Source organism: Podarcis muralis, chromosome 8 (assembly GCF_964188315.1).
Source record: "Podarcis muralis chromosome 8, rPodMur119.hap1.1, whole genome shotgun sequence".
Classification (NCBI taxonomy): Eukaryota; Metazoa; Chordata; class Lepidosauria; order Squamata; family Lacertidae; genus Podarcis; species Podarcis muralis.
In genome coordinates this window covers 8,035,341-8,056,131 of record NC_135662.1, presented here as the reverse complement: position 1 = coordinate 8,056,131, position 20,791 = coordinate 8,035,341, and the positions used below count along the sequence as shown (strand labels likewise).

The window sequence follows — 20,791 nt, the reverse complement described above, 5'->3', positions numbered from 1 at the left end:
ACAGGAACATTGACTTCTGGGTTTTCGGTGTTTGGGAGCCAAAACATTCCAAAATTGAGGCGTTTGGGAACCGAGGTTTGACTGTACCAGAGAGCCAACTGACTGGCAACTTGAAGAATGGCATAGAGCAGGGGTCAGCAACCTTTTACAGCCATGGGCCACTCCACCGTCCCTCAGACCATGTGGTGGGCCGGACTATATTTTGGAGGAAAAAATGAACAAATTCCTATGGCCCACAAATAACCCAGAGATGCATTTCAAACAAAAGCACACATTCTACTCATATAAAAACAGGCTGATTCCTGGACTGTCCGGGGACGGGGTTGAGAAGGCGATTGGGCCGCATCCGGCCCCTGGGCCTTAGGTTGCCTATCCCTGGCATAGAGAGACAGAGGTCTCAGAGAGGCACAGAAAAGTTGTCAAGAGACCCAGCATTGGCCTAGTGTGGGAAAGCGGTGCAGTTGCCATTTTCATGGTTCCAGTTGCTTCAGATTCTGCAATATTAATAACTGCAATATACCTTACCAGTGGAACCAGATTCACTCTTTGTGTGTATATGCATGTGTGTAAAAGAGGCAGAAACAAGAGTCCAAACTGAGAGAAACAAACCTTTTCACCATCCACGAGGAGGTGGGCCCTGAAGTTCATGGATTCATTGATGACAATCTCTTCATTCCTGTACAAAATTTGAAACACTCTGCTGTAGACGGTGTTCTCATGGACACAGGCTGCACAAAGAATTGAATCACCTGCAAAACAGAATCCAAAAACAGAATAACTATGAGATAGATTTACACCCTGGGCATCCAGAATTAATCAGGCCCTGCACTTTTATGCATTTGGAATGCATCGAACACTTGGGGGGGCAGCAATCCAAACTATGGGAGCCAGTGTAATTTACGACACCTTGAGATAAACTGGCGTAAAGTTATGCCGAATTCGAAACCTCTTTGGGATCAAGTTGGCAGAGTGAAAACAAGACTTTAAAATAGATTTTGACTTAGACCTACCCCCCCTTTTTTGGTGTAAGTTCCATAATCTATCTATCTATCTATCTATCTATCTATCTATCTATCTATCTATCATCTATCATCTATCATTATCTATCTATCTATCTATCTATCTATCTATCTATCTATCTATCTATCATCTATCTATCATCTATCTATCGTACAGGAAACAGTATATGTGGGAGCATCAGAACCTCCATTTCCCCCATCTAAACACTGAAGTGGAACATCTCAGTGAGAAACACATTTCACGGTGCTTTCTCTATCTATCTTTGGCTTCCAGTTTGTGGTGGGTCTGGAAAACTAAAACAGATTTTCCTCCGAGAACATTCCACGAGACACTGAGCCCCTGCCTCATTCAGCCCCAGCACTTCAGCCAAGCATCATAATGGAAGCGTGGACAGTAGAAAAAGAAAAAGAAAACTCATTTATTTGCTCCACCGCAGTGACGACAATAAAAAGCATGAAGCAGATAAGCTCTTCGAAAGGCAGGCAATGAAGCCTCATTTATTTTCATTGAAAACTCATCATTCTAGAGCCATACGTAAAACTGCATTACTGGCCAAATCTATTCTTCTCTTAATCTAACAGGACAAAAAAGAAAGAGAAGCAATTTGATTGTATTATTATTATTTTTATACATATATATATATAAGTGTGTTTGTGTATATTTGATACACTAACTCCCTTCAGAGATGCAGAACCTAATGTAATTTTCTCTTCCAAATATACCTTTGCTAGGATCCCCAGTGGTGCATAATTGGTAGCATATTAGAGACATTATTTATACAGGGGCCAGCCAAGATAATGCATGTCCTCCAAAGGTCTCTATTTTCCAGAAGGCCATAGTTCAAATGTCACAGCTTCAGTCTTCAACCTCTCCAGGCAGAGGTGGAAAGATACCAATATTGTAGGGCCAGGATGTGCTGGTTTCACCACCACTTCATTTCCGTATCTTTGGTACTATTTTGCAGCACAAAAGAGTCTTGTGGCACATTCCAAGACCAACGCATTTATAGTTGGTGGAAACGTTTATGACACTCAGAAGATAGCCACCAACTTGGATGACTTTGGAATAAGGTTAATTAAATGTATGGCAGACAAGGACATCAATGGCTACTAGTCATGAAGTCTATGTTCTTCCTCGGCCGTCTCTGAATACCAGCTGCTAGAAAGTAGAGGAGGGGAGAAGCCTGTTTGCAGTCAAGTGCTGTCTACAGCTTCCTATGGGCTTTGGTCGGTCACTGTGAGAAGATGCTGGACTAGGTGGGCCTTTGACCTGAGGACTCTTATGAAGGTGTATGTGCTCATGGACTAAAGTGCGTCATCAGCCCCCAGTGCACTTGATGAGGTGGACTCTAGCCCACAAAATATGTCACCATAACTCTGTTGTTCCTTAAAGGTAAAGGGACCCCTGACCATTAGCCCCCAGTTGTGACCGACTCTGGGGTTGCGGCACTCATCTCGCTTTACTGGCCGAGGGAGCCGGCGTACAGCTTCCAGGTCATGTGGCCAGCATGACTAAGCCGCTTCTGGAGAACTAGAGCAGCGCACGGAAACACCCTTTACCTTCCTGCCAGAGAGGTACCTATTTATCTACTTGGACTTTTGACGTGCTTTCGAACTGCTAGGTTGGCAGGAGCAGGGACCGAGCAACAGGAGCTCACCCCGGTGCAGGGATTCGAACCGCCGACCTTCTGATTGGCAAGTCCTAGGCTCTGTGGTTTAGACTACAGCACCACCCTTATACTGCCACAAGACCCTTATTCTTAGTTAAAGCTTCTGGTAAACCTTTATGACAAAGGCTCTCTATGCTTTAAATCAGTGTAGGAGAGATTATTGCAAACCAGAACAGAGCTAGCATACAGCTGTCAGAGAGATGCTTCCAGCCATGTTTAATGGGAGGGATCCCTGCTATGGTGTTTTTACTTCTTTGCCGGTTCCTTTCATCAAGGCTTTTAAAGCAATATACGTCATTGAAGTAAGCCGACCTTGACCCCAGCTTGCTCGGTGAGAATACTGGCATTGTGTGGGATGCTTTCTCTGCATGCTAATTCCGATGAACCTTCCAAAAACATGGGCTGCAAGATCAAAGTGATGCTTGTTGCCAATTAATTAATTGCAGAATTAATTCTCAAGCCTGGACTTCCACAGAGGTCAGACTGAAAGCCTTGCAGAGCTCTCCGCATGTAAGTTAATTGCTACATTAATTCTAGGCCTGCAACTCTGCGTTGATATATCAGCTTAATTAATTTTAAAACTTTTGATTGATTAAAACTCAACCCCAATAAATCTGGGCAGCACTCTTTGTTTAGTTAAAATAATTAGGAATAATCTCCCTGCCCTGCAAAATAATAATAATAATAATAATAATAATAATAATAATAATAATAATAATACCCCACGCTTTAATAAAAATAACAGACTGCTGCTGTTTTAGAACAGACATCTCATCTTCTCCGTTGTACAGGAAGGACCACCTCTTCTAAGGCGGAACAGCATTGTAATAGTTCAAGATTATGTTTCTCTATTTTTGTAAAAAAAAAGCCTTTAAACATTTGATTTGATTGATACATTAAAAGTTCAGATGCCTTTCATTCTTTTCATCAAATGGCAGACATAGCAAACTCCTAAATATGACTGATCATGAAGCTGAGGCTCCAATCCTTTGACCACCTCATGAGAAGAAAAGACTCCCTGGAAAAGACGCTGAGGTTGGGAAAGATGGAGGGCACAAGGAGAAGGGGACGACAGAGGACGGGATGGTTGGATAGTGTTCTCGAAGCTACCAGCATGACTTTGACCAAACTGTGGGAGGCAGTGGAAGACAGGAGTGCCTGCCGTGCTCTGGTCCATGGGGTCACGAAGAGTCGGACAGGACTAAACGACTAAACAACAACATGTACCCATGTATTTCAATGATCTTGCAAGTCAGTGGGTGTATACTAGTTAATTTAGACAAACTTTGCTAAACCTGAGCTGATCAGATGCAAAAACTTGCACGCAAGTTTTAAGAGCCTTCCTCCTCCTCCTCCTGCAACCTAAGTGAGGAAAGTCGATAAATACACCAACAAAGGCTTAAATGCTCACTTTGGTATACTCTTGTGTGTCTTGAGGCTTGAGCACAACTTCCCCATGGAATGTTCCTTGATCTCATCAATGAGTAAATACTGCTATGAGGTTTTTTTGCTGGGGAGTAAGGCTTCTAATTGCTGGATCCTTCTAATTTCTGGACTCAACAAGTGTAAAAATCCAAGCAAGCTTTCAGAGTCCTGGAATAGCCAGGCTAGCTTCCTGGTGAGGTAACGGTCCAAGTATGCTTCATTAAGCTAACACCAAAACATGTCTATGGCTAGGCTAGGCCCTCAGGTCAACCGAAACCTGCTTTAGCTCTGCTCCTGGGCCTGCTCAGACCCCCATCCACTAGACCAGTGGTGGCGAACCTTTTAGAGTGCCCAAACTGCAACCCCAAACCCACTTATTTATTGCAAAGTGCCAACATGGCGATTTACCGTTTTTATCCGTGTTGTTGAGCTTTTTGGGGGCGGATTGTGCAGGGATCTGGAGCTTCTTCAGGTGGAACACAGAAAATAACTAACTCAACTAAAAAACAGTTACACTCACTCACGTCAGCACAGCAAACATGCGTCTCCAGCTCACCAATAGCATCTCCCCCCAACGCACGCTCTATGAAACGTTTCATGCTCACAGCGGCGTGAGGGGGCACGCGACTCCCCCTCAACGCTGCTGCGGGTGGAGCACAATCTAGCGAGCATTTCACGCCTGCACTGGCATGGGGTGAGGAGAGCAGCAAGACACTTTGAATGATGGGGCGATGGCACGCATGCCCGCAGAGAGAGCTCTGAGTGCCCACTCTGGTACATGTGCCATAGGTTCGCCACCACTGCACTAAACCCTTCCAGATTCCTCCTGAACCTTCTCTGATGCCACATGGTTTCAGTTCAAGAAACAGGAATCCTGTCAGCAGCCCTCTGACATCTCCACAGAACCCATCTTTCCAGAAACCAAGCAGGAAGGGTGGGGTTCTCTCTCTTTACCCTCCCCACTTGCTTTTGCTGCACCCATTAGCAGCGGCAACACCCCCTCCCCCCCAAACTTCAGATGGTCTGTGAATGAAGAAAGTGGCAAGCCATTTACCACTACAGTGGCTGTTGTTGTTGTTTAGTCGTTTAGTCATGTCCGACTCTCCGTGACCCCATGGACCAGAGCACGCCAGGCACGCCTGTCTTCCACTGCCTCCCGCAGTTTGGTCAAACTCATGCTGGTAACCTCGAAAACACTGTCCAACCATCTCATCCTCTGTCGTCCCCTTCTCCTTGTGCCCTCAATCTTTCCCAACATCAGGGTCGTTTCCAGGGAGTCTTCTCTTCTCATGAGGTAGCCAAAGAATTGGAGCCTCAGCTTCACTACAGTGGTACCTCGGGTTAAGAACTTAATTCGTTATGGAGGTCCGTTCTTAACCTGAAACTATTCTTAACCTGAGACACCACTTTAGCTAATGGGGTCCTCTGCTGCTGCTGCACGGCCACCGTGTGATTTCTATTCTCATCCTGAAGCAAAGTTCTTAACCCAAGGTACTATTTCAGGGTTAGCAGAGTCCGTAACTTGAAGTGTCTGTAACCTGAAGCGTCTGTAACCCGAGGTACCAATGTAATGGAAAAACACTGTAATGGAAGAAAAACAGCACACACACACACACACACACACACACACACACACACACACCATCACACACTTCTGCCCCCTGGCTGTTCCCTTTTTTCACAGCAGCGATGGTAATTTGAAAACATGGGGGCCTCCCTGAACCTCCACACCCCCCCAACGATGAAAAACAACCGCAAGACAATGCCGGTTGTATGCAAGCAGATTGAGATACTAGACCCTGCAGAGCTTTCCCTTAATTAAAAACCTCCTGCCTGAGAAGGCAGGAAGAAAGCAATGCTCAGATTGATAGACGTGGCTAGCATTGCAATGGGGCCCCTGTGAGCGTTGCCTTCACTTTCAGCAGGTGTGTGCTTTTCTCTTTCTAATCCTGCTGTACAAAATGTTACTTGAAGAGAGAGAGGGTCTGGCAGTGGCTTTTGCTCAAATGTGACCTGGTGGGATCAGAAATGAAGCAGTTAGGCATTGCCATGGAATAGCACCCCAGAAGTTGACACACATGCGCCTAAAAGGTTTTGTGAACCTCCAGTTATTATTAAATAATGTTGCTGTTGCTTTTTATAACATTGATCAGATGGTTTTAAATGATGATGGGACAAGTTCAACAGCTACTAGCCATATTGGCTATGCTCTATCTCCACAGTCAAGGGCAGTAATGTTTTTTTTTAAAAAAAATATTTTTATTAAATATGTTCTTTGGTTACAAAAGTACATGTATTATCTCTTTTTCAGGTCGCAGTCTTTTCGATAGCTCAGTTACATTCGATGTGAGACATTAGTGTTGCCCAGTGGGGTTTTTCCCCCTAAAAAAAATGTTTAGGGGTACTCTCATTTTCCTACTCATATTGAAATACTGCCCCTCAATAACGCCAAACTTAGATTCACAAAATTTTTAGATGTATTTGTACCCCCAGGAAGAAAAAAACCCCACTGGTGTTGCCTACAGTATAAGTTTGTGGAAGAAGGAGGGGAAAGGGGGTGGGGTGGTAAAACTTGCATTATTTTGCTTTAGTGTATGTGTGGGGTTTTGGTGTCAGCGTCACTTGGACAGGTTCTCTACTGCTTTCAAATATGAGTTTCTGGAAACCACAAAAGGGGAGAATGTTCCTGCGCTCAGGTTCCGTTTGTGGGTTTCCCACAGGCATCTGGGTGGCAACTGTGATTACAAGTCGTTTTTGAAGGAGAATAAGCAGTGGCTCTTCCTAAGATCATCATCTTCATCATCACCATCATCTTATTTATATGCCACCCATCTGGCTAGGTTTCCCCAGCCAGTCTGGGTGGCTTACTGCATATATAAAAACATGATAAAACATCAGACATTAAAAACTTCGCTATACAGGCCTGCCTTCAGATGTCTTCTAAAAGTTGTGTATTTCTTTATCTCCTTACATCTGGAAGGAAGGGGTTCTGCAGGGAGGGCGCCACCATCAAGAAGGCCCTGTTATCTCCTGACAGCCTTTTTTGAAGGGGGGGGGGAATACCCAGAAGTTTTAACATTTGAATCTTAAGCTCAGCACAACAGGTAATTGAACTGTTGCTCCGTCCTCTGCTTCCAGGGTAGTGTGAGAAGGGTCAGATTTGCACATACTGACGGATGTGCAAAAAGAATGCTCAGTGTTCAACTCTGCCCTGGCTAAAAGCCCTTACCTAGTCATGCTAGGACTCTGCCATAGCCTGTTATGCATGCAAAGAAAGTGATCTCCTTCTGAGCTGCAAGCTTGAGCTCCCACTGCAATGTCACCAGTAACTGCCTGCAAAGTGGTGTGTGTGTGTGTTGCTGAGGGAGTCGGGAGGTCACAAGCAGATGGTGATGTTTACCCAGCTTCTGTACATATTTCGGGCCAATATGCTTTCCTTAAATAAAACCTAATTAAAGGCAAGTGATGAAATGACAACTTTCCCACCTAAGCTCCTCTTTATAGCAGGAACAGGTAAGAACATATGCTACTGTACACACACACACACACACACACACACACACACACACAGCCATTGTTCTTTTTCAGTTACTTCTAATTACATTTCAGTATAGCCCTGGTGCCTTCCTCATGGGATTGAGAATGTAAATGCAGGCAGTCTTTAACCTTCATGAAAATACTTACTCAGAAAGCTAGCTAGTAAAATCTGCCTATGTGGCATTTAACCCATGTGAAGGAGAAAGCCTTTCTACACTCGAAAATGGGGAGCTTTATCACATTGCATCCTGTGGCAACTTTAAAAGCGTGACTACACACTCACCCAATGGCAAGTGTTAACACCAAAGTTTCACGCTAAGGCTATTAATGCTCACACGCTATCAGTGCACATAATTATTTCAGATCATAACCTAGCAAAGTACATGATTCGCTATGCACATCTGGGCTAAAGCAGGGTTTGATATCTTGCAAAGAAGGAAAACAAACATGAATGTGCATTCAGATAACTTGACAATATCATCCACAGTAGCAGAGCTTGGGGTCCTGTGTGACACCAAAATTTGGTGCCTCCCGCCTCTTGCCTTCCATTCTACAACATAGTTTAGGGTTGCCATACAGAATTTAACCAGCAAAAATAGCGAAAATAGCGGCCAGGGGGATTTCAGAAAATCTCCAGGATTTTGTGGCTGATTGCTTTAACAACTTTGTTTTTCCTAAAAGAAAAAGAAAAAGAAAAAAGCTAAACAACTGTCTGGAATTTTACTTCCAGAAATATGGCAACCATAACATAGTTGCGGCACTCCTAAGGCTCTGCAGCCAGTGGAATCAAAATGGCCACTGTTGTTGTTTACTCGTGTTCGACTCTCCGTGATTCCGTGAACCAGAGCATGCCTTGAAAACTCTCACTTTCTTCTCAAAGCTTCTCCTTTTTTATGTCCATGGAGTTTTCTTGGCAAAATACTGGAGTGCTTTGCCAGTTCCTTCTCCAGGTGGATCACATTTAGTCTAAACTCTCGGCTATGACCTGTCCATCTTGGGTGGCCCTGCACAGCATAGCTCATAGCTTCTTATTCAAGCCCCTTCGCCACGACAAGGCGGTGATCCATGACCCATCAAACTGGTCGCACTCCCCTAAATCCAGCTCTGACTCCAGGGAGATTTGTGTTGAGGATTTCATTCATAGCTTTGGCAGACAGGGAACCTCATGAATTTTCAGTTCCTGCTTTACTCACTGCTTGACAGACAGCTCCTGTCCAGTGCCTCTGGCTTCCCACAGCCCCACAGCCTTCCAGGGAAGCTTGCAGCCTCACTCCTAACAACTCTCCAGCACCCATAAAAAGCTATAGCTCCCAGAATTCTTTGGAGGAAGCCATGATTGTTTAAAGGGTTCTTTAACTGTGTGATGTGAAGGTGGCCTAAGTCACGCCGCTCTGCTTATTTGAAGCTCTGCAAGGATGTAGCAAATGGACCATATAACGAAGGATCATAGCTTGTCTTGTAATTCATGAGCCCTGTCAGTTCCTGACCTTTAACAAAGTCTAATCTGTTTGAGCTAAAAACAAACATTCCATGCTACCAGGGCCTGCATGAATTGAAACCATCCTTTTCTCCCAACGGGCATTCACCCACAGGATGCTACTATTTTAAAGAATGCAATTCCACAGTTACTTTGCCTAGGCACACAAACTTGAAAAAACAATGACAAATCAGGTCCTCCCTTAAAGAGGGCACCTGGAAAACTGACACCCTGTGTTGTGGGTGGGTACTGTTGGTCAGCCACAACACCTGATTGGTAGGTCCCTCATAGCTGGGTGCAATCAGGCCAATGGGACGCAGTCCAAACGGTTCGAGGGATGAATTTATACCAATGCACGTGACCCAGAGCTTCCTCTTTCAGTGCATGCATTCGGAACACCCAACCACCTGTCCCTACTTTTAGGGCTTTTCGCTTGACCTTGCTATTCCGTCGTGTGTCATCTGTCATTGGGACAGGGGCATGGCAAGAATTTTCCGCACTTGGCTGACTGGCTGTTGCCATTTGGGTTTCGCCTGCTGCGTAGCAATTCATCACAACTTGTAAGGTTGCAGATAGGCTCCGGTTCAGGTGATAGGGATGGGAGAACGCTCTCACCATCCCTATGTGAAGGTATTCAGTTAAAGGAATCCAGGGACTCAATGGTTTGGTCAATCCCTGAGAGGGGGTTGTGTCTGTGCCTGAGTCCAGGCGGGGCATTTAGGTGGAGGAGATAGCCTGCTCCTGGCTTTCTGCTTCTTCAGGTGTTCACCCTAGGCTGACCTATGCTGGTGCACTGGGTCAGCGCTACCTGCAATGGTGCAGGGAGCTAGTCGAACCAGAGTCTATGCAACCAGTCACTTGCTGTAATCAATAAAGTTGTGGCCTAAATTCTGCCAAAAACCAAACCAAAATTTGAGTCTTGTCTGAGTTTATTTTAGGGGGGAGGTTTAAAGGTCTCAACATGCAACAGAGCCCCCCCCCCAACCATGGAAGTGGAGGAAGTATCACTTGCGTGGCGAGTTCCTGCCTCCCCCCTCAGAAATAAAGACACGAGAAACAATACTTTGGGTTAATGGATTGAATTAGGTCACAACTTTATTGATTACAGGAATTGAGCGGTATTGGCTTAGGCATTGGTCCTAAGAACTAACCAGCTTCAGCCCGCTTGCTTGAAGACCGGTGAGGGTTGTGGCCTAAATTCTGCCAAAAACCAAACCAAAATTTGAGTCTTGTCTGAGTTTATTTCAGGGGGGAGGTTTAAAAGTCTCAACATGCAACAGAGCCCCCCCAACCATGGAAGTTGAGGAAGTATCACTTGTAAGAGCACCTGTGTGAATTGACCTATAAAACAGAATGCATATCAGTAGTGTGCATTGCCAGATAGCTGCTGAAGGTTTCTGCAGTCATAAAATCCAGGAGGGTTATTCAGACACACACACACACACACACACACACACACACACACACACCTAGTGAGCTACCATGTGCACCAGGAGTGGAGAACCCCAAGCCAAATATGATCCTTCAGGCTGACTTATATGGCCCATGGGACTTCCCCTACACCTCCTTCCCAGACCACACCCTCATTCCTGAGGCCACCCCCCCCACTGCCCCTGTTCTGCACCCTCCCTAAGTGCCTTAGAATACCTCTTGTTTGCTTGCCTGAATGGTTGGTGGAGGGCAATGTCTGCAGTGACATCCAGTTGTTGCAGGGCTGGGACATGGCCTACTGTACAGAGGTAAAAGTCACTTCTATTGCAACACCCCTTTTTGCCCCTGGTCATGCCAGGAAGAAGAAGAAGAGTTTGAATTTGATATCCCGCTTTATCACTACCCAAAGGAGTCTCAAAGTGGCTAGCAATCTCCTTTCCCTTCCTCCCCCACAACAAACACTCTGTGAGGTGAGTGGGGCTGAGAGACTTCAAAGAAGTGTGACTAGCCCAAGGTCACCCAGCAGCTGCATGTGGAGGAGCGGGGAAGCGAACCCGGTTCCCCAGATTACGAGTCTATCACTCTTAACCACTACACCACACTGGCTCTCACCACACATGCCAGGGGTGCCAACTTGAATAAAATATTGGGGGGAAGGGGTAAAGCCAGCCCTGTATAATCGATCACAAGATGCAGCACACATACCATTTGAATGGCAATGCCCATAAGTTTTGGGGGCCCCCGGCCCACTTCAATATTTTATTGGGGGAGGCGAAGGGACTTCCGCCCCTAGGAGTTAGCTCCTAATATTTATGCCAATGGACTTCACTCAGTTTCCTAGGCTGTATTTTACTCTAAACTTACTCTGAGCTTTAAGATTGGCATGTTAAGGCATGTCTGCCGCTTCCTGTCATTGTGATTAGAGACTCTGCTCTTCATCCCTTTCTTCTCAAAGTATAACTCCTGCCGAAAAGTTGCAAGGCTCTATAATCAATCCTTCAACTCAGCCTCGCCTTTTGACATTTCCAATTAGCCCATTGGAAAGAGCGATAGCTAACTGCCTCTCTAACACTATTCCATTACGGACGATGGGAAAGTAAGATATCCCTATTAATTTCCTCACATGGAAGTCAGTAATATAAATGTAGCCACTTATCGCTGTTATTTTCATAAACCCAAGTTCATTTTTCAAGGTTACTGGAATGGGATGCAGTCAGATATAAATGGATAGGAAGCCCAATCTGCAACTCTATCCGGCACCAGAATAGTAAGCTATGGAGGCTACTCTTCTAAACTAAAGTGATAATAATAATAATAATAATAATAATAATAATAATAATAATAATAAGGCTGTTGTGTATAATTAGAATTCTCCCTTCCTGTGAGCTAAGGGTATGTCTGTGTTCTTCAAGTTCCGGCTGTTTAGCAGTACATGTGAAAAGGATCTTGATGTCTTGGTGGACCACAAGTTTAACATGAATCAAAAGTATCATGCAGCAGCAGAAAAAGAAAAAGAAACAGAAACGTTATGCTCGTCTAGGCTGCATTAACAGAAGTGTACCATCCAAATCAAGGAAAGTAATAGCAACACTCTATTCCAGGGGTCAGCAACCCTTTTTCAGCTGTGGGTCGGTCCACTGTCCCTCAGACCATGTGGTGGGCCGGACTATATTTTGAAGAGAAAAAAAATGAGCAAATTCCTATGCTCCACAAATAACCCAGAGATGCATTTTAAATAAAAGCACACATTCTACTCGTGTAAAAACACCAGGCAGGCCCCACAAATAACCCAGAGATACATTTTAAATAAAAGGACACATTCTACTCATGTAAAACCACGCTGATTCGTCTGTGGGCCGGATTGAGAAGGCGAATTTGTGGGGCATAGGAATTCATTCATATATTTTTTTCCAAATATAGTCCGGCCCCCCACAAGGTCTGAGGGACAGTGCACCGGCCCCCTGCTGAAAAATTTTCTGACCCCTGTTCTACACTCAAGTGGATATGCTATCATTTGCTCCCCAAAGGGATGTGCCTGTAGATACATTTCCTCATTCTTAAGCCCCTAGCTAGGTTGCATTAAAGAGTTTGTACACCCAGCAGCTAATCATTCTTTTCTTGACAGAAAGCAAATTGGAGAGCCCGAATCAGATAGAAGGTCTGTTTGGGATAACTGTTGGCGCCAGCAGAACTACAGCAATCCATTTCCAAAATGGGACCTGCCAGATTCATGTGATACATTGGTATTTGTGCCTTATAAAACATTAACCTGTAAAATCCTGGATATTATTCACACAGGTTCATTACAGCATTAAAAAATAATAATCATATGGCATTCAATGGAAAATAAAAAGGTTCGTCCTCTCTCTTGTACTCCAAAAGGCAGTAAATTTGCTTCCAGTTGATGGAGGCAGAAATTGCTTCCTCGAGCGTTATTGGAACTAATGACAGCAATTTGATACAATCCCGAGTCTTGATTCTTTCCTGCTCCACTGAGCAATGAGCAGCGCAAACTTGTTGGGACAGCATCAAAAGGGTCATCAAACACATCTTTCGCAGAATGAAGAAAAATGGTCCTCCTTCAGTAAGTCATATTTAAAACAGCAGTGAAACTGACTCCAATGGAACTGAATTTGTCATTCCCATGGTATTTTTCTTTTGTCGGTGGGAGCAATCCAGACAAATTTCCACGACGGTATGCGTAAGACTGCCACAATAATTTCACTTTTTGGAAGCAAATGCCATTGAAATCAGCGGGACACAAAAATGGCGTGACAACAAAGAATGGCAGCTGAAATTGATAGAATATGTAGAAATGGCAAGTTTGAAGTGTAAAATCAGAGATCAGGGGGAGACTGGTTTTAAAGAAGACTGGAAAATATTTTCGGAATACTTAAAAAATTCAGTGTAAAAATGTTAAAATGCAAATAGGATTTGAGTAAGAACAGCAGTGGGGGTGAACTTTTTGTTTTTCTTGTGAGGTAAGGTGAAGGTGTAGAGTAACTATGATATGCAGCATAAACTGAAATTTTGAGGGAACCATGGAGGGAGGGAGGGGGAAATCATAGGTGGAATGACTGATTGCTAAATTTGAAATGTTGTTGAATTGTTTATTTGTTTAAAAAAACAAAGAGTTCCCTGGGAAGTGGGGCTGTTAAACCACTCTGGGAATTGTAGTTCTATGAGGGGAATGGGATCTCCTAACAGCTCATAGCACCCTTAACAAACTGCAGTTCTCGAGATTCTTTGGGGAAAGCCATGACTATTTAAAGGAGGTATAAAGATAAAGGTAAAGGGACCCCTGACCATTAGGTGCAGTCAAGGCCGACTCTGGGGTTGCGGCACTCATCTCACTTTATTGGCCGAGGGAGTCGGCGTACAGCTTCCGGGTCATGTGGCCAGCATGACTAAGCCGCTTCTGGCAAACCAGAGCAGCACACGAAAATGCTGTTTACCTTCCCGCCGGAGCGGTACCTACTTGCACTTTGACGTGCTTTCGAACTGCTAGGTTGGCAAGAGCAGGGATCGAGCGATGGGAGCTCACCCCGTCGCGGGGATTTGAACCACCGACCTTCTGATCGGCAAGTCCTCGGCTCTGTGGTTTAACCCACAGCGCCACCCGCATCCCTAAAGGAGGTATAATAGTGCTTTAAATGTATGGTGAAGATGTGATCTAATAGGTCTAGATCACGGGTGTCAAACACAAGGCCCGCGGGCCGAATCCGGCCCGCCAGACCTCGTCCTGTGGCCCGTGTAGCCGGCAGCGGCCGCCAGCCTTCACCTTTTATTCTCGCTTTTTTTTTTGACACAAGAAAGCTGCCTCTTCAGCGCATGCGCGGCAGCCTACAAGCCAGAGAACGTCTGCCCTCTAGCGGCGCCGGCCGTTCTACACAGGAAACCTCCACTTTACATGTCCTTTACATAGTCCTACAGATACAACCGGCCCTTTGAGGGTGACCAAACTGCTGATGCGGCCCCCGATGAATTTGAGTTTGACACCCCTGGTCTAGATGGTAGGTTGATAGGCACGGCCTTTGATTCTGATCTCAAGATTCAGACAAACGGTTTCTATAGGTGTGATCTTGTCCTAAACCATTTAGCTCTTTAAAAGTCATTACCAGAATTTTTAACAGGGCATGGAAATGAATAGGTAAACACACTGCCATCCCAGCTGTGTAGACTCTATATACTTTGAGGTTTTGCAGAACTATTCTAGACTCAACTTCAGATTTGTCCATTACAGTGTAGCTCTTTCAGTTCACCCTCTTGAGTTTCTGGCTCCATCCCTCAAGGCAGGTTGAACTCACCTCATTCAAAGCCATTTCTCTCTCCTTTCTTTTCTCACCTGTTTGTTCAACAATGGTCGCCAGCAATCGATGTGGGATCCTGGGTGGGACTTTCAGACTTGCGTGCACCAAGTAATACCTATAGAGAGAGATTTTTTTGGAGGGGAAAAAAGAAAACTATTATAGAGGGAATTGCAGCCTTCCTTCGAAAAAGCAAATATTTTGCTTGCTTATTTATGTATTTACTTACTGCTATACTGCCCAATAACCAAATTTTACAACAAAGGTGAAAACCATAAAGCAGAACAATAGCTAAAATCTATAATGCTTTATTTGTTTGTTATTGTAGATTGGACTTGTTTTAATGTGGCCCACTCATCACCAAACGGTTTCAGGGTGGGTTGCAAAAATATCACAGAATAAGTACACCGTACAATTAAAACCATAAAACAAAACCACAAGAAACCTTTCCAGAATCACAAAATAGCAACACAGGATAGCTGTGCATGCATGGAATCCAGGTGGACAGATAATGTCCACTCAACCAAAGGCCAGGGGAAAGAGGTCCATCTGGACCAGTTGTCGAAAAGCATAAAGTGATGATACAAAGCACAGCTCATAGGGAACGGACATCAGTAAAATGTAAAGGTAAAGAACCTCTGGATGGTTAAGTCCAGTCAAAGGTGACTATGGGGTTACGGCGCTCATCTTGCCTTCAGGCCGAGGGAGCCCATGTTTGTCCACAGAGAGCTTTCCAGGTCATGTGGCCAGCCATTGACTAAACCGCTTCTGGCGCAACGGAACACTGTGACGGAAACCAGAGCACACAGAAAAGCCGTTTACCTCCCCGCCACAGTGATACCTATTTATCTACTTGAACTTATGTGCTTTCGAACTGCTAGGTTGGCAGGAGCTGGGACAGAGCAATGGGAGCTCAACCCGTCATGGGGATTTGATCGGCAAGCCCAAGAGTAAGAACACTGGCCCATCTAGTGCAATGTCATCTACACTGGCTGGCAGTGGCTCTCCAAGCTGCAGACCTCCCCAGCCCTACCTAGAGATCCTGCACTTTGATCCTGGAACCTCTGCATGCAAAGCAAGTGTTCTCCTACTGAGTTGGGACCCTTCCCTAATATCCAAGGGAAGAGTTTGGATAGGATTAGCAAAATTTCTCTGGAGTGCTTTTACAGAGCCATCATATTTCTTGGTAATACTGATGCTGCTTCTTCTTCTTCTTCTTCTTCTTCTTCTTCTTCTTCTTCTTCTTCTTCTTCTTCTTCTTCTTCTTCTAAGCAGCAAGGCTAAGACCGTAATAATATGGAAGAGAACATTTCTGTGAAATAGAATAGACTGCATTGCCTGCTCACATTGTCAAGTCAACTATACGCGTTTTATCCAAGAATTTAAAGGTCAGAGAGGATGGCGCAACTATTCCACTCCCAATGATTTCCATTTTTTTTTTCCCATTCCAGGAGGTCAGAAGTCTTCCCTTTATATGGTAGAAATGTACACAGAGAATATCAATACCAGTGTCACTGGGTATATTTACAGCCCTAACAGATTTCTCCAGTACAAACAAGGGATTCATGTTACTGAAAAGATGCAAACAGCAAAGTTCTTTCATGCTTTTGATGACTGTGGAGAACTGGGGTGACTTATATTGCTGGACTCCCATCAGGTCCAGCCCATAGGGCCAGTGGTGCCAATAGGGCCAGTGGTGGAGCATGATGGAAAATGTACTCCAGCATACCTGACACAGGAACCACATTGGCTACCTTTGATGCATCATTCTTTCCATTCTGTTGGGTTAGAAGCCACAGTGCCAACATTCCCTTTTATGCCCAATGTTTAAAGGTACAGATTTGCATCCAGCAGCTTATTTTAAATTTAAAAATAAGATAAATAAGAACGTAAGAGTCCAGGTGGATCAAGCCAAAGACTCATTCTAGTCCAGTATCCTGTTCTAACAGAGGCCAACTACATGCCTATGTGAAGTTCACAAAGAGGACATTAGCACAACAACCTTCTTTCTCCCTACTTGTCATTTCTATCAGCTGGCATTCAGAAGCAGACAGCCTCCCAATTATAGACTTATCTACAGGGTCAGGGCATCACTTTGCTGCTGTCATCCTAAGAGTCATCATTTCCAACCTTGAACAAAGCAAGATTGCATTTTGTAAGAACAGACTGTGAGACTTTGAGCTCTAGTTTCACTCCCACAAGTGAGCCAATCACAAGCTCCAGTATTGCCAGCCAATCAGATTTCAGTTTCCAACACCAGTTGTGAAGATCTGTTAAACACTGTAGGCTGCGGTTTGGCTCATTGGCTGAAACCAGCTAGAACTCAAAGCTCTGCAGATGAAACTCCCAGGATGGCCAACAATTTTAATCGCAGATACGTTTATGATAACCAACAAGATTTCTATTTGCAACAGTGATTGGCTAGTCCCAGAGTATGATGTAAAAGCCACCCGCCCTATTTCCTCAAGAGAAAATGTACTTAAGATGTCATTGTTCTTCATCTAGCATCTCATTCTGTATCCTGTGACACCAGTCCCTAATGGTCTACAGCACGTTCATGCCTTTCCATTGTTATTGGCCATGCTGGGAATGACAGGAGGTGGAGCTTGACTTCATGAGGACCATAGGTTCCACATCCCTTCCTTACATCAAGAAAGGATAGAACTGCACAGTGCTTTTTTTCTTTAAAAAAAAGTTTAGGGGTACTCTCATTTTCCTACTCATATTGAAATACTGCCCCTAAACAAGGCCAAACTTAGATTCACAAAATGTTTAGAGGTATGTGTACCCCTGTGTCCCCCCCCCACAGAAAAAAAAGCACTAGAACTGGGACAGCTTTGTGGGGAGGGGGTTAACTTGAGAGGAACACCAAATAAACATGGAAGAAAAACACCTGTCACAGACATATGTTGTAGCAAAGTGGTTAAAGGCATATCTGAGTCACAGCAGATCTCAGGAATGCAAGCCTAAGTTACAGAAGGGTTTTTTCTTTCTTTTTTGTGTTAATATTTCATTGAGAAGTTTCAATTATAAAGAAATAAAGTGGTACAAAGAAAAACAAAAGAAGAAAATAAAAATAAAAAGGCACAAAAATGTGTAGAGAAAAAATATGAACATATACGAAAAATATCCTGACATACATTATTTTGATATTATTATCCAAATGCTTATGTAAATATTAATAGCCTACTCCATTTTGCATAAACTCATTCCAAATATTGTCATATTTATCCAAACAAAGTATATGTTTGTAAGCAGTCTATTCATAGGTTGGGAGTGTTGACATATTGTCGATCCACTTATTAAAGGGGATCTTATCTTGATTCTTCCAGTTCCTCAATATGAGTCTCTTGGCTACCATTAGAGCATGTGGAATCCATTTTCATGGTCCTGCTGTTAACTTCCAGACAATAGGTATATAGTTCTAAAGAATGTTTTCATCCCATCTTACAGGGTTGTTGAAATGATAAAATAAATACTATATATGCCAAGTTCCAAGAAGAAGAAGAAGAAGAAGAAGAAGAAGAAGAAGAAGAAGAGGAGGAGGAGGAGGAGGAGGAGGAGGAGGAGGAGGAGGAGGAGAAGTTTTGATATCCCACTTTATCACTACCCTAAGGAGTCTCAAAGTGGTTAACATTCTCCTTTCCCTTCCTCCCCCACAACAAACACTCTGTGAGGTGAGTGAGGCTGAGAGACTTCAGAGAAGCGTGACTAGCCCAAGGTCACCCAGCAGCTGCATGTGGAGGAGCGGAGATGCGAACCCGGTTCCCCAGATTACGAGTCTACCACTCTTAACCACTACACTACACTGGCCCTCTAGAGCACTTCAGGAACTCAGCAACCTCATACTTCACACACCTCAGGAACCTCATACTTCACACACTTCAGAAACTCAGCAACCTTTGAGGATCTCACACGCAGAGATCTGTTCCATGTTAAGATCAGACAGCCAATAGGCAAATGGAAACCAAGCAGCTGGCAGACATCTAAGCAGCTGGCCAACATAGTATTTACTGAATGAAGAGCTAGGACACTTCGCGATGCTGTCATATCTGTGACTCCCAGTGTTAAATAGTCTGGCATTAGAAACAGAAAAGCAAAAGCAGCACTTTGCCTTGACACAGAAGAATTTATCATCCAGCGGGACGCCTTGAGAAACACAGTTGTGATCACAGTGTGTCATCACCCGGACAGATTGCTACTCTACTACTGTGACAGCAAGCATTGCCACTTGCCAGTGACAGATTACTCCAGCGCAGATTCCTAATTCCCAAGCGTGCAGGAGAGCAACTTGCTCAGAGAGGGGCCAAGTGTCGGGGTGATGGGGTACCACGTTTGGAGCTGAGGATACATGCATATTTTTTTGCATTCATTTGTATCACAATGCATACCTCCTCCCTTATAATTCATAGGTCAGCCTTTCTCAACCTGTGGGTCCCCAGATGTTGCTGAACTACAACTCCCATCACCCCTAGCAAGCAAGGCCAGAGCTCAGGGATGATGGTAGTTGTAGTCCAACAACATCTGGGGACCCACAGGTTGAGAACCGCTGGCATAGGTATTACTCAAGTCAACTAATGGCGATTAAAAGAAATGATTCCCAAAACAAAATACGATTCCCAAAACAAACAAAATACAATAAAAAAATACAGACAAGTGCATATGGCGATCAGATAGTGTTAACTGAAAATAGGTGTGGGGAATGTTTTTTGGACCAAGGGCCACATTCCATTCTGGGCAACCTTTTGAGGGCCATGTGCCACTGATGGGGGCTGGCAGAGATAAATATGGGCAGGACAACAAATGTAATTTTTAGCTTTGTACATGTCAGGAGTAAGCCATCAGTAAACTACAGTGTGCAACCAGGAGGTTAACCCTTTATTAGCAAGAATATGATTTGCACAGACTTGGTGGAGTGTCAGGCCTGGTGAGCACAGCAGCTCATCCCCTATAGGTCTTGCCCAATGGCTCAGTTGCTGAGACTGTCCCCGCCTCTACATGGATTCCCTCCTGTCCAGTGTTTTTTTCCAAGAAATCGGAGACTGTGTCGGTGTGAATCTTACCTCTCCTCTGCCATGTGTTTAAATGCAATGAGGTCCCATTTAAACTTAAGACCTAGGCCAAAAGTCACTCCTAAGCCCTCCCTCTGGTTTGCTCTGGTCAGTGTTGGGCTGTTGCCCATTGGGATTGGTAGGGTGGGAGGCCAACAGTAGGTGGCGCCAGAGTCAATGACAGCCAAGCTAATTCTAGTTTTGCCCCTCCTCTCTCCTGCTGAGTTCTAAAAAGGGGTTGGGGTTGAAGAGGAGGAAGAAGCTGTCAGGCAGTGCCATCCCCTGGACTGGTAGAAGCAAGAAAGCAGGAAGGAGAGAACTGGGTAGTGGCAGACGGAGGCTGGTGGGGCAGAGCACAATTCAAAGTGTTGGTGCTGACCTTTAAAGCCCTAAACGGCCTCAGTCCGGACACTGAAGTCCAGCACCGAGAGCCTCCTGGTGGTTTCCTCACTGCAAGAAGCCAAGTTACAGGGAACCAGGCAGAGGGCCTTTTCGGTAGTGGCGCCCTCCCTGTGGAACGCCCTCCCACCAGATGTCAAAGGGAACAACAACTACCAGATTTTTAGAAGACATCTGAAGGCAGCCCTGTTTAGGGAAGCTTTTAATGTTTGATGTATTACAGTATTTTAATATTTTTTTGGAAGCCACCCAGAGTGGCTGGGGAAGCCCAGCCAGATGGGTGGGGTATAAATAATAAATAATTAAATGATGATGATGATGATGATGATGATGATGATGATGACTAGAGAATGCCGCTGGCCATGGCAAATCCAAGCCAGAGTTTGGTACTCTTTGAAGAAATGAATGGAATCTTGCGACTCTCAACACACTGGATTTTATTTTCTTTGCAAGATCTTCAGTTTGGGGCACAATC

General features: G+C 44.5%; 1 protein-coding gene across 3 annotated transcripts in view; it reads right to left on the bottom strand.

Moving 5' to 3' along the window:
* FAM135B (family with sequence similarity 135 member B) overlaps positions 1-20,791 on the bottom strand; it is a 141,737-nt gene that overhangs the window by 65,266 nt on the left and 55,680 nt on the right. For all 3 annotated transcript variants that reach the window (XM_077932714.1, XM_077932716.1, XM_077932717.1), the window contains 2 exons: positions 14,905-14,984; positions 610-749 (listed from right to left, as the gene is read on the bottom strand). In XM_077932714.1, coding sequence (XP_077788840.1) covers positions 610-749; positions 14,905-14,984 — 220 coding nt within the window. The remainder of the gene's footprint in view (positions 1-609; positions 750-14,904; positions 14,985-20,791) is intronic.